This window comes from Hemiscyllium ocellatum, chromosome 1, assembly GCF_020745735.1.
Source record: "Hemiscyllium ocellatum isolate sHemOce1 chromosome 1, sHemOce1.pat.X.cur, whole genome shotgun sequence".
NCBI classification, from domain to species: Eukaryota; Metazoa; Chordata; class Chondrichthyes; order Orectolobiformes; family Hemiscylliidae; genus Hemiscyllium; species Hemiscyllium ocellatum.
In genome coordinates, this window is record NC_083401.1 from 31,601,697 (window position 1) to 31,616,575 (window position 14,879).

Sequence of the window (14,879 nt, forward strand, 5' to 3'; positions counted from 1 at the left end):
TTAGTTTTGTATGGAACAAACTGGCCAGTTCTATAGGTGACCCCACAACATAGCTGAAAGAAATCTGACAGAATATCTTGTCTTTTACTTTAAACTTTTTATGCTAGCAGTAGAGCTATTAATGTGGTATTCTGAATTGCAAGCATATCAATTCTACATTTCCAAAATGGTGAGAAAGGAATACTAAAAAAGCAGCCAATTTTCGCTCCTACGGGTTTTTGGAAATATCGATTGGCTGATCTTGCAGATTAACTTTAACTTTATGCACCGTTTTTGAACCAGGGCATTCTTTCCAGTAGAAAAGCCATAGTAGTGATGGTAGAAGTTTACATTCTCTCATAAAATGAAATTCCTAGAAATGTACAATTGATTCTGATATAATGTGATTGTTCCATTCTCATGAGATCTCGTGTTTTAAGAAAATTGAGTGATAGCCACCCCATTTTATCTAATGGGGCCAGAATATCATTATAGCCATTACAGGTAAGGAAAGTTTACATTCTACAAATAAGTCTAAATTCTTCAATTGCATTAAAGCTAATTTGTGTTAGAGAAACATGTGTTGCATCAGAACTGACTGTACTATTTTTCAGTTAAATATTTATTGCAGTGTACAATTCCATAAACATGAAATTTTAATGTATCCCTATAGTTCAATTGGAAATTTCATGTTATTTTTATTCTGATAAACATCACTATGTTTGCATAGATGCAGTAATATATTCTGCTTTTTATTCTGGCAAGAAATATGAAATATCTCTAAACTATTATGTAGATTTATTGACTGACTGATGCTTATAGTCACTTTGGCTGTGATTTCAAATATTTAAGCTAAATGATACGGAGTAATATTGCCAAGCTGAAGTTTTGATATTGAAATTTGTTCCAGGTGGCAGATTGTGAGAAAAACAAGTTCTTCCCTTGTCTCATTGAAATTATTTGCTTTCTTTCCAGCTATTTTTTTTTTTTTTGAAATATTACTGGACCACTGAGAAACTGCAGTATAATTTCCTGTAATAACTGCCAGTGACTGGAAAAATGAGGAAAGCTAAACTTTTCAAAGGAACTCTAATGTAAGATATGTATATTTGGTAATACATCTAAAATCTTGTTTAAAAACTAGCATTGTTAGCAGAAATGTTTTCCGATCAATGTTGCTTTTGTGAAGAAGCTACTAAACTTGAATTTTGTTTTTAAAGACTCGCTCTGTGCAGTCACATATCTCTAATCCTAAATTCCTATTCATTATGTTCCTAAATTAACTAATTCTCTATCTCTCAACACCCGAGCATGAAATCTGTGGTGTAGGATAGACTAGTCTGCAGCTGAAATTATCACCAGGCAAGTCAGATTCTAGGCTGAATTTAGCTTGATAGATACCATGATTTGGTTTTAACAAAGTGGTATCTTACTGAAGCAGAAATAGTCTTCACAATAAAACAGAAGTTTATGAAGCAAAAGAAATTGAATTAACTAGGTTATTTAGATGTAAAGCACACAAAGATTTTTAAAGTCTCAAACCTACACTCCACTTAATTTGAAACAAAACTCACTTGCACCTCTCAAGATACCTCTGAACAGTATCTAAAAGCACCACCGTGTACAGTACTCACCAGAAAACATTTTCCTAACACCTCAATAGACTAACACAGATTTCAACTGCCAGTCTTGAAAACCAGATAGATGTTTGGAGCCTTTACATGTATGCCTGCATTAAAATATTCTCCACTTCAAAATAAACTTTACAGGGTTTTATCCTCTGGTATAGGAATATCACTAAACTGCCTACTCTAAGGTAATTTTTTCTTTTGCTAACTTTTCTCCTTCTCCATTCATACTTTTGTCTCTTCACACTGAGAGTACAGTGCCACAGATGAAGTCAACATTACTAACTTCATCCAGGGAAATAAAGACTGTATGTGTTGAGTGCCATATTGTTGCTGAATTAATGGCCAGTTCAACTGTAATCATCGATACCACATCTTGGAGGTCAGCATTGCTGTTGTGATTCCTATATATTTGATCATTCTCAGATTCCTGACTTATTTTCAGGACTGGATGCCATACTGGGAGACCAGAGCTGTTGTTTGAGGTGGATTGCAAGTTACACCAGAGGCTACCAGGCTCCTCAAGGTGAGGTTCTGATACTTGGATTGCCCTGGCAGGGCCTTGCAATACATTCCAGATGGAATGTGCTGTATGTTCCTGGCATGCTGACCCCTGAACAAGTTGAGTAGACACAGCAACTGGGAAAGTGATGTAGACTTCTGAAGGTGAAGATGAGGATGTTGATTGGAAGAAACATCACATTGAGCGTTAGGTTTTGTCTGGCTTCTTGCTCCTAACTGGTGATCAGTTCCAGGATGTGAGTTGGGTAAGATCTCTCAATTAGTTTTTGTTGTAAAGACAAGTGGCCTCTGTTTAATGGCAACAGCAGATAGAACCCTTTTTTGGTATTACTTTACCTTTCTTCTTATGCAATAAATGTTGCTGTTAACGATACCTCCTGAGGCCTGAAAGATTTGGACAGTGAACCCTTGGAGTGTTTGTGGCTGGAAAGCTCAGATATATAGAGGTGATCCTACCCAGGAGCAGGCACAGCTTCCTCACTCGAGCTTCCATAGAAAGCAGAATTGGGCCATTCGGCCCACCAAATTTGTTCTATCATTTGATCTTGGCTGATATGTTTCTCACCAGGCGGCACTGGAATTCAGTAGTTAGCACTGCTACTTCACAGGACCAAATTCTAGCCTCTAGCAACTATCTGAGTGGAGTTTTCACATTCTCCCCGTGTCTCTGTAGTTTTCCCCTCGGTGCTCAAGTTTTCTTTGACAGTTCAACGATGTACAGGTTAGGTGGATTGGGAAATGTAGGGCTCTTGTAGGGAAGTGAGTCTGGGTGGGATACTAAACAGAGGGTCGGTATAGTCTTGTTAGAACAAATGGCCTGTTTCCACACTGTAGGAATTTTATGGAATCTATGGAACCCCCAATCTCCTGCCTTCTGCTCATAACTCTTGATCCCGTTATTCACGATAAACAACCTGTTTATCAACACGTAGTGACTTGGCCTCCACAGCCATCAGTGGCAACAAGTTCCACAGATTAACCACATTGTGACTGAAGAAATTCCTCTTCTTCATTCAAAAGGGTTGTCCTTTCAATCTGAAGCTGTGCCCTCTGGTCCTAGTGTTTTCTACTAATGTAAACATCTCCACATCCACTCTGTCCAGGCCTTTGTCATTCTGTAATAGATTCCCCAACACCCCCCCCCCCCCCCCCCCCAACTCATCCTTCTAAACTCGAAAGAGTACAATCCCAGAGTCCTCAACCCCTCCTGCTAGGGCAACCCCTTCATCACTGGGATTATTCTTATAAACCCCCTTTGGACTCCCTCCAAGGCCAGCACATCCTCTTATAGATATGGGGACCAAAACTGTACACACAATTCCAGAGCCTTATAGAGCCTCAGAAATGCATTTCTGCTCTTGTGTTTTAGCCTTCTTGAAATGGATGCTAACATTGCATTTGCGTTCCTAATTACCAACTGAACCTGCATGCTAACCTGAAGAGAATGTGAACTAAAACACTCTAGCCCCTTAGTGATTCAGATTTTTAAAGCCTTCCCCTGTTCAGAAGATACTCTATACGTCTCCTTCCTACTTAATCATACATTTTCCCACATCTGTCAGTTCATTGCCCATTTTCCTAGCCTTTCCAAGTCTTTCTGGAGCCTCCCCACTTCCTCAACACTACCTCTCCTTCCACCTATCTTTGTGTTATCTATAAACTTAGCATCAGTGCCTTCATCCAGATTGTTAATGCATTATACTGTCTTCTCCCAGTCAGCCAATTCTCTCTCTCTGCCAATACCTTGCCCCTAACACAAGGGCTCTTATCTTTATTGGCAGCTTTCTGTGTGGCACCTTGTCAAAGGCCTTCTGGAAATCATAACTCACGTCTACTGGCTCTCCTTTGTCTAACCTGCTCATTACCTCTTCTAACAGATTTGTCAGAATTTTCAGCTTGATTTCCTTTTGACAAAGCTATATTGATTTTAGCCCTGTTTTGCCATTCACTTCCAAATATGCTGCAATTTCATTCTTGATAATGGACTCTAAAGCTTTGCCAACAGCATCAGGCTAACCAGTTTTTTGACTTCTGTCTCCCTCAAACTCTTAAATATTAAGTTAGCCATTTTCCAGACATCCAGGATGTTTCCTGACTCTAGTGATTCCTGAAAGATAACCAATGCCCCTACAATCTCCTCAATTATCTCCTCTGAACTCTGGGCTGTAGTCCATCTGAGCGTTTTCATCCAACTTCAGACTTTTCAGCTTCCCCAGCAAGGTCTCATTAGTGATCACCTCCGCCTTCGGAGTCTGAAGGTCTGGTGTGCTACTAATCTTTTCCATTAAGAAGTGGAAGTGGTGGTGGAGGGTACCCCTGGAATGTCTAGAGAGGAAACCTCTGAGGGTTGTATGTGGGTCCACCTCCATCTGGGTGCCTGCGTGCATCATCTTTGAAAGGAATAGGTAGCTGGAGTGAGATTCCCCTCTTGCCTTGTTGGTGATGCTGAGCAGCAATGGTAAAATGGCTACAATGAGATGCATGCATGCCAGAACCAGCAATTAATGTCATTGTACTGTTGCATTTTTGAACTGTTGAAGTCCTTGTGAGTGTAGTGACAATTGCAATGCTGTTAGCAACAGATTTCAGAACTTTGACCCAGTGACACTGAATCAGGATGGTGGCTGGAAGGGAACTCAAAGGTGGTGGTGTTCCTGAAGGGCTAAGCCCGAAACGTTGACTCTCTCGCTCCTCAGATGCCACCTGTCCTACTGTGATTTTTCTAGCATCCCACTTTATTAACTCCCATATTTCTTGTCCTTCTAGATGGCAGATATTGCAGATTTTACTTATTTCAGGATGCCTTACCTCTGACCTGTTCCTGTAGCTCTTTTATGGCTGTTACATTTAAATTTCTGGTAGTTGGTGACTTCCCCTGTCAAAAGGATATTGACAGTCGGGGATTTGGTGATAGTAACACCATAGAGTATTATGAATAATGATTGAATTTTTTTTGCTGGAGATAGTCAATGACTGGCATTTCAGTGATGCAAGTGTTACTTGCCACTTGTCAGCCTAAACCTGGATTCTGTCTAGTTCTTGCTGTACTTGAACATGGATGGCTTCAGTATCTGAAGAGACCAATGCCAGACATCAGCAAACTCCCCAAGTCAGACCTTTTTGATGGAGGGAAGGACTTTGAGACAACTGAAGATGGTTCGGCCAAGGACACCATGCTGAGAGAGTCCTGAAGAGGTGTTCTGGAGTTGAGTTAACTGACTTCCAACAATCTCAACAATCTTCCTTTGTAGTAGATATGACTCATTCAGTGTAGAAGTTTTGCCCTGATTGCCATTGACTTCAGTTTTGTTAGGGCTCCGTGATGCCACATTTCTTTAAATACTGCCTTAGTATTATGAGGGTTTCTGCCTCAACAATCCTTTCAAACAGGGAGCTCCCAGATTCCCATGACCCTCTGGGTGGGGTGGGGGGGTTAGAAATTCCTTGCATTCCCTCCATTAACAGCCAAATTCTCTTTGCATCTACCCTATTGTTGTCCCTGTACTTCTATGCATCTTTCATGTATGTTGTTCTCCTCCTCCTTCCACCACCACCCACACCAACTCAGACTGAGGTTGATTTTCTTAAAGCAGAGAAGACTATATCTGTTTTTCTCTACATAACTAAAATATGCCAGCCCGGTGAACGTTCTACTAAATCTGCTTTGCACTCTGTAGTTCAGTCACAATACTTATACTGTTGCCCAAACAACAGTTTATACAGTTTCATGCATAATCTTCCTGCTCCTAAACTCTCCTCCTTGGCTAATAAGGGCAAATATTCCAGATGTTGATTTAATCATTTATTCTACCTGTCTTGCTATCTTTGTGGACTTCACAACCAAGACCTCTGATTCTTGATGCTTTCTAAGATCCACCAATTATCATGCAGTTCCTTGCCTTTGCTGTCTTGCCCGAGTACATCACTTGTGGCACACTGGTTAGCACTGCTGCCTCACTGAGCCAGAGACCAGAGTTCAATTCACACCTCAGGCAACTGTCTGTGTGGAGTTTGCACATTCTGTGTCTGCATGGGTTTCCTCCCACAATCTAAAGACGTGCAGATTATGTGAATTGGCCATGCTAAATTGCCTGTAGTGTTAGGTGAATGGGCAAATGTAGGGGATTGGGTCTGGGTGGGTTGCTCTTCGGAGGGTCGGTGTGGACTTGTTGGGCTGAAGGGCCTGTTTCCACACTGCAGGTAATCTAAACCTCACACTTATCTGGATTGAATTCCATTTGTCACTCATCAGCCCATCTGACGAGCCCATATATATTCTCCATTCATCTCACTCTGCCATCATTCAAATTTTCATATCATACATGAACTTAGTTTCAAGTCTAAATGTCATATGCACCACATATAGTGAAGTCCTTGATACTGATCCTGCTGAACATAAGCTTCCAGTCACAAACTCTCACCTGCACTGTTCCCTTGTGCCTCCTGCCAATCAGTCAAATCTGGATCTAATTCGTTAAATTTCCTTTGATCATATTAACTCTTACTTTGCTTAGTTCCTGCTTCTCCAAATGCACATTAATTCTGTCCCTCCAGAATTACTTCCAGTAATTTCCCTAGCACTGGTTGGGCCGCCTGGCCTATAGTTTCGTGGTTTATCTCTCTCTATTTCTGTCCGTCTGTCTGTCCATCCTGAATAACGGAACACGTTGACGGTCCTCAATACTATGGAACCTGTCCTGTGGCCAGAAAGGAATTCAAAATTATTGCCAGTGTGTCTCCTATTTCCTCCTTTGCCCCTCTCAACAGCTTTGGATACATTTCACCCTGAAGTTTCTATCTACTTTTAAGCCTGCCAGACCACTCAGAACATCTGTTTTTTGTCTGTACAAATTTCTTGAATTATATCACATTCTTTCTCTTTTTTTTATACCCACAGTGTCCCTCTCACTAATGAACACAGACAATTATTCATTTTAGGACACCACCGATGTCCTTGGGCTCCATGACCAAATTACTCCTATGATCCTTTTATCCTTAAAATAACTTAGGATTTTCTAAGTACATTAACCTGCCATTATCCTTTTCATGCCATGTTTTGCTCTCCTGATTTTTTTTTTTAAGTTCCCCTTTGCACATTGTATACCTTTTCAAGGGTTTTGCTGTTTTAGCCCTCAGTTTCTGCCATAGGCCTCCCTTTTAATCTTGGATACTGTATAGCCCTGTATCTGGGGTTCACTGGATTCATTGATCCCACCTTTATTGAAACATGTTGACACTGTACTCTTCCCCCTTGACATAGATGTGTCTAGAAGTATCTGTTCCCAATCCATTCTGGTCAAATTATATCTGATCTTATTAAAATTGGCCATTCCAGAGTTTAAAACTTTTTTTATTTCAGGTCCACCCTTGTTTTTTTTCCGTAGTAGCCTTGAATTTAGGGGAGTTATGATTGCTGTCTGCAAAATATTCCCCCACTGATACTTCAACCACTTGCCTGTTTTCATTACATAAATTTAAGCCCAGGGCCGTCCCATGTCTTGTAGGGCCTTCTACATTCTTGCTTAAAAAGCTCTCTTGGATGCATTTTAAGAGAGACATTCTTTCTGAACCTTTTGCACCATGACCACCCTCATTAATGTTGTGGAAGTTGAAACTCATTACTACCCTATTAATTCTCCACTTCTGAAATTTATCAACTACTCTTCCAAGTCATCTGCCTTGTTTGTCAGATATGCTGCATTAAAATAAGTACTATCCAACTATACTAAACATCCTTGTGTCTTGTCTGGCCCCTTAACAAGGAAGCCTGGTCCCATACTGGTTCATGTGCAACTTGTCACTTTGCAGAGGTTCCACTATCCCCAGATGGTCCCAGTGTCTCAGAGATCTGAAGTCTCTCCTGCACCATTTCTCTGGCATGCATTCATTGAGATGAACCACTATTTCTAAACTCACTAGCACATGGCACTGGAACTAATCAGATACAAGACATAGTACCTTGCTTTCATATATTTATACAGTGTGAAAACAAACCCTTTGGTCCAACTAGTTCATGCTGACCATATTCCCAAACTAAACTAGTCCCACCTACCTGCATTTAATTCATATACCTCCAAACCTTTCCTATTCATGTACTTATCCAAATGTCTTTTAAACAAATAATTGTATCTGCATCCACCACTTCCTCTGGCAGTTCATTCAACAGATTAAATTAGATTCTCTACAGCGTGGAAATGGGCCCTTGGACCCAACAACTCCACTGACCCTCTGAAGAGTAACCTGCCCAGACTCCTTTCCCTACATTTTATCCCTGACTAAGGCAATTTAGCATGGCCAATTCATCTGACCTGCATATCTTTTGGAATGTGGGAGGAAACTGGAGTATCCAAATGAAACCACACAGATACGATGAATCACTTCTTTAGAAAAGTGGACCCTCCTGTCCTTTGTCAAATCTTTCTTTTTTCTCCTTTTAAACCTATGTCCCCTAGTTTTGAACTCACTCACCCAAGGAAAAAGACCTTTGCTATTCACCATATCTAAACCCCTAATGATTTTATGAACCTCCTTGAGATTGTCCCTCAACCTCCCGTGCTTCAAGTGAAAGAAGTCTCAGCCTGTTTTAATAATTCAATTCCAGGTGTCATGGAGCTGTACTGCATGGAAACAGAGCCTTTGTTCCAACTTGTCCACGCCGACCAGATATCCTAAATTAATCTTGTCCCATTTGGCCCATATCCCTCTAAAACATTCCTGTTCATATGCCCATCCAGATGCCTTTTAAATGTTGGAATTGTACCAACCTCCTCCTCCACCTCTGGTAGTTCATTCCGTACATGCACCACTCTGTAAAAGGTTGCCTGTTAGGTCGCTTTTATATCTTGACTCCCTTGCCTTATACCAGTGCCCTTAGTACCCTGGGGAAAAGACCTTACCTATTCGCCCTATCTATGCTCCTCATTATTTTGTAAACTTCTATAAGGTTGCCCCTCAGCTTCCGATACTCTAGGGAAAATAACCCCAGCCTATTCAGCCTCTCACTACAGCCCAAACCCTCAAATCCTGGCAATGTCCTTTGTAAATCTTTTCTGAACCCCCTTAAGTTTCACAACATCTTTCTGTAGCAGGGAGAACAGAATTGAACACTTTATTTCGATAGTGGCCTAACCAGTGTCTTCCTGGTAAATGTTTCTTAACCTTCTCCAGTTTTATAATATTCTTCCTATAACAGGACAACCAGAACTGCACACAGTACTCCTGAAGAAGCCTCGCGAATAACCTCCATATGACATCCCAACTTCTACACTCAAAGGTCTGAGCAATGAAGGCAAGCATGCTAAATGCCCCTTGACTACCTTGTTTACCTGTAACACAAATCTACTTCCTAAATTCTGCTGACAGGACCTCATCCCTTTCATCACCTATGTTGTTGTTACTGATGTGTATGATAATGTCTTGTCTGTATTGCTTCAGGATGTTGTCCATCCATTCAGTGACTTCCCTGTGTCTGGCACCAGGAAAGCAACATGCTATCCTGGAATCTTTTTGCTATTGCAGAAATATCTGTTTGTTCTCTTACAATTGAATCTCCTATCGTTGTTATTATTCTTCCTCCCCTTGTGCAGCAGACCCACCCATGGTGCCATAATGTTGACTCCCATTGCTTTCCTGTACGCATTCATTTCTCCCAATAGTATCCAGAGCATATATATAAATAAAATGGGAGTGGCTACAGTGGACTCGTGTTTTACTTGCCTTTCACTACTCTACCTTATAGTCACCCATGTCATTTGTCTGTTCAGTCTCCACCTATGATGTGATCACCTCGCTGTATGTTCTACCCATGACATAAACAGTATCACAGATGCTCCACAGTGAGGTTCACCCGCAGTTCCTTCTCTGAATGCAGTTAGCCAGCAGCTGCAGAAGGACACATTTCCTGCACACGTCGTCACCAGGGGCAACTGAAATTTTCATGCTTTGCCAAATAGTACAAGAGGAGCATGTCATGAGCATGACCTCTGCTGCCATGGCTTCCCTTACACCCCTTAGTTAATTTTTTAAAAAAAATAGAATTATACCATTAAACTTAATTTCTCAACTAACTTTACTTCCCTTGCCCTATTTTGCTTAATTATGTTACTTTATTGTATTGGCTCTGACTTTCACTACTTATTCCTGCTATTTCTAGTTAATTCCTTCTTCCAAAAGTGCATTTTGTAAAAAATCCTCAAGCTAATCAGCACCCCCAACTTCCCTGTCAATGCTTGATGTTCTTTTCTCTTTCCTAATCATTAATTCCCAGAAACTGTAGCTGTTGAACTCCCCTGTCTGAGTTCAAGCAGAAGTGATGGGCCCTGATCCTGAGCCTCCTGCTGTCTCCCCCCTCTCCTGAATTGAAGCTAAAGTGCTGGGTCCTTGATTTTGGGACTGAAAATATTGTTTTGCTGCATCTTTTAGCCACTGCCTTTTGAGCAGTGTCTAGTAAATAGTAGCTCCTAGAGTGTTAATGGTGGGGGATTTGCTGATGGCAATTCCATTGAATTTCATTTTGTGACAACTGGATCTCTTGTTGGAGATGGTCATTGCGTGACATGAATATTAATTGCTCCTTATCAACCTAAACCTGAATATTTGCAATAATCCATGAATACTGCCACTCTTGATCTTACAATAAGACCATAAGGTGTGGGAGGAGAAGTAAGCCGTTTGGTCCATTGAGTTTGCTCTGCTAATTAATGTGATCCTGGCAGACTTGATGGGCAGCTTACTGATTAAGCAGCTGAAGGGAGTTGGGTAAGGTCATGATCCTAAGGCCCATCTACAATGATGTCCTGTGGATGAGCTGACTGACCTTCAAAGAATGTGCCAACTTTTTTTTACTCTAAATGTTGGAGTCAGACATTTCTAGGTGTGACCAAGAGGCTACAATAATATGCAATCTATGTACATATACTGGCAGTAACTACAGCAAGCATGCCAGAGAATTGCATAAGAGCAACCAGATAGACCACAGTAATGGTTCTGAGTGAAAAGGTCTTCAGCCAGAAGCGAACAAGTTGTCCTTGCTGATTGACATGTACACCAAGTCAAATAGGATGTTTGTCCAAAGAAAATTTAAATATGCTCACAGCTAAAATTGCCAGGTGAGCAAGTGCAAAATTTGAATCTTGAACATATGTCTGAATTGTTGGGAGTAAATGATACAACCTACAAGTGTCTATTTCTTACATTGGTATATACAAATATAACAAATTTGAATGGAGACCACAACCTATTAGATATAAGTGGGCTGATGATAATAAGTCTGTCGGTGTGCGTGGAGTTCAACATTATGATCATTCAGGAGATCACCAATATACCAACTATAGCTGAAGAGGCCATGTATAACTGACCATAACAGACAGCACATATGAATGCATAGTTCTGACACTGGAAGGAACTTCAAAAGATTTCATAACAATAGAAGCAGGAGTAGGCCATTTGTCCCATTCATTAAGATCATGGCTGATCTATCCAACGGCTCAGCTCCTCCTACCCAAGTTGTCCCCATAACCTTTAATTCCCCTACAATGCAAAAAACCCATCCAACTGTATCTTAAATATATTTAATAAAGCTGCCTGTCCTTCCTTAGGTAGAGAATTCCATAGATTCACTACTGTCTGTGAAAAGCAGGTCCTCCTCCTCTCTGTCCGCAATCTACTCCCCCTAATCTTGAGGCCAAGTCCCCTAGTCCTAGTCTTATGCACCAGTAGAAACCACTTGCCTGCTTTTATCTTGTCTATTCCTTTCATAATTTTGTTTCTGTAAGATTCCCTCTCATCCTTTTTAAAATTCTAGCGAGTACAGTCCTAAGCAGTTCAACCTGTCCTCATAGGGTAATCCCCTCATCTCTGGAATCCGCACCGCTTCCAAAGTCAGTAAATTATTCCTTAAGTAAGGAGACCAGAACTGCATACAATACTCCAGGTGCAGCCTCACCAACACCTTGTACAATTGCAGCCTCCCTGCCCTTAAATTGGTAGCTATGATGTGGAGGTGCTGGTGTTAGACTAGGTGGACAAAGTTTAAAAATCACACGCAACCCCAGGTTATAGTCCAACGGGTTTATTTGGAAATACAGCTGCTCCACAGCTACCTCATAAAGGAGCAGCACTCCGAAACCTAGTACTTCCAAATAAACCTGTTGGACTATAACCTGGAGTTGTGATTTTTAAATTAAATTAGATTACTTACAGTGTGGAAACAAGCCCTTCGGCCTGACCAGTCCACACCGACCCTCTGAAGAGCAACCCACCCAGACCCATTCCCCTACGTTTACCCCTTCACCTAACACTACAGGCGTAGCCAATTCACCTAACCTGCATATCTTTGGACTGTGGGTGGAAACCGGAGCACCTGGAAGAAACCCACGGAGACACAGGGAGAATGTGCAAACTCTGCACAGACAATTGCTTGAGGCGGGACTTGAACCTGGTCTCTGGCGTTGTGAGGCAGCAGTGCTAACCACTGTGCCACCGTGCCGCCCACTTGATGCTGTATTATGTCTCAGTGGGTTAGGCTAATCTTGCCAGCAAATATCTATCCACATTCTCATGAACATTAGGGAAAACATCTCAAAATGAGGGTGAATGAAGGTGGTCCATGAACAACCATATGAGTGTGAAACAAACTAGTCAACTGCTGGTGATTACAGGCCTCCTGTCTGAAAAATAACCCTCCACTACCGTCACTGTTTCTCTCCTACCATCAAGCCAATTTTGTTGCAAGAGGCTGGCTGTTCCCCGGATTCCATATGTACTAACCTTATTGTGTGGTACCTTGTCGAAGGCCTTGCTAAAGCCCATGTAGACAATCTTTACCTCCCTATCCACAACCACCGAATGAAGGAGCAGCGCTTTGAAAGCTGTTGCTTCCGACTATAACCTGGTGTTGTGATTTTTTAACTTTTGTACACATCTATGTTCTTGGTCATCTCTTCAAAACACTCAATGAAATTTGAGAGTCACTATTTCCCATGCACAAAAAGCCATGTTGACTATCCCTAAAGAGTCCTTGCCTTTCCCAATGGATGTAGGTACTATCTGTCAGAATCCCCTCCAACTACTTAATGTTCATGTTAGGCTCACTGTTCTGTAGTTAACTGGCTTTTCCTTGGAGCTTTTCTTAACAACATTAAGTATCCTCCAGGTTTCCGCCACCTCGCCTGTGTGTCTGTCGATGATACAAATATCTGTTGAGATGCGCCCTGTAATTTCTTCACGTTTCCCAAAGTCCTGGGGTATACTTGTTCACTTCCCAGGGATTTATCTACCTTTATGCATTTTAAGATCACCAGCATCACCTTTTCTATAATATGGTCTCTTTTTAGGACATCTGTATTTGCATCCTAGTTCCCAAGCTTCCATGTCCCTCTGCACAGTAAATCCTAACGAGAAATATTTTAGGATCTCAACTATTTCCTGTGGCTCCACACATTTAAGGGGCAGTATCTTCTCACTACACCCTTTTGCACTTTAATATATGTAGATTGTCTTTGGATTCTCCTTTTACCTTATCTGCCAAAGCTATCTCATGTCTCTTTTTTGCTCTCCTGATTTCCTTCATAAGTGTGCTAACATACTCCCTATTTCATTTGATGCCAGCTGTCTATCCCTGGCATATGCCTCCTTTTTCTTGACCAGAGACTCAACATCTCTGGTCATCCAGTGTTCACTATCAACCTTGCTGTTCACTTTAGCAGGAAGATGCTGGCTCTGAACTCTGTTTTTGAAAGCCTTCCACTTTCTGGATGTCTCTTTACATGCAAACAGCCTCCCCTAATAAACTTCTGAAAGTTCTTGTCTAAAACGATCAAAATTGGATTTGCTCCAATTTAAAATTCAAATTGTGGATCAGACCAAGCCTTTTCCATAACAATTTTAAAGCTAATAGAATGATGGTCATTGGTCTCAAAGTGCACCCCCACTAGCACCTCAGTGACTTGCTCTGCTTTATTTCCTAAAAAGATGTTGAGTTTTGTCCCTTCTGTAGTAGGGTCTTCTACATATTGAGAAATCTTTCCTGAACACATGCAACAAATTCTTCCCCAGCCCAGCCCTTAATACTACGCAGCCCCAATCTTTGTTTGGAAAGCTAAATTTCCCTCCTATTATAACCATGTTATTCTTAAACATCTATCTGTGATCTCCCTATATATTTACTCCTCAATTTCCAGCTGACCATTGGAATCCTATCAAAGTGATCATCTTTTATATCTCACTACCACCCATATACCCTCACTGGATAATCCCTCAGGAATGTCCTCTATTGCTGCAATATTTTCTGCAATGAAAATGACACGCCCCTCCACCTCTCATGCGTCTCATTCTTTCCTTCCTGTAACATCTGTACCATAGAACATTGAGATACCAGTACTGTGTCTCTCTCAGCTGTGTTTCCGTAATAGTTAGGATATCCCAGTCCCAGTCCCATGTTCCCACCTGTGCCCGGAGTTCATCTGCCTTAAATAACAGGCCTCTTGCTTTGGAATAAATGCAGTTTAATCAGTCTTCCCTCATTCCCTGACATGCTGTTGCTTGCCTTTTCTATTTAACTTTGAGATAGTGAGAACTGCAAATGTTGGAGGGTCAGAATTGATCTGTAAAAAAAACACAGGCCGAGCAGGGCAGTTGACTCTCCTTCTCTGCTACTTCACTTGCTGTGCTTTTTCTATTTAATTTGCTCTCTTTAACTTCTGTACTGGCCTCAACCCCCTCTTTCATTTCACTACTGTTTGGGGACCCACC

At 41.3% G+C, this 14,879-nt stretch overlaps 1 protein-coding gene across 5 annotated transcripts in view; it reads left to right on the top strand.

The window, feature by feature from the left end:
- The window catches only part of LOC132827272 (lactosylceramide alpha-2,3-sialyltransferase-like), an 82,401-nt gene that overhangs the window by 23,372 nt on the left and 44,150 nt on the right, over window positions 1-14,879 (top strand). Inside the window, exons 2-3 of one of the 5 annotated variants that reach the window (XM_060843939.1) lie at window positions 955-1,073; window positions 2,053-2,133. The exons of 1 other annotated variant lie outside the window; for it this stretch is intronic. In XM_060843939.1, coding sequence (XP_060699922.1) covers window positions 1,039-1,073; window positions 2,053-2,133 — 116 coding nt within the window. In that variant the 5' untranslated portion in view covers window positions 955-1,038. Of the gene's footprint in view, window positions 1-954; window positions 1,074-2,052; window positions 2,134-9,321; window positions 9,403-14,879 lie in introns of those variants that run through there. 3 more of the 5 variants (XM_060844091.1, XM_060844164.1, XM_060844015.1) reach the window with 3 other exon arrangements.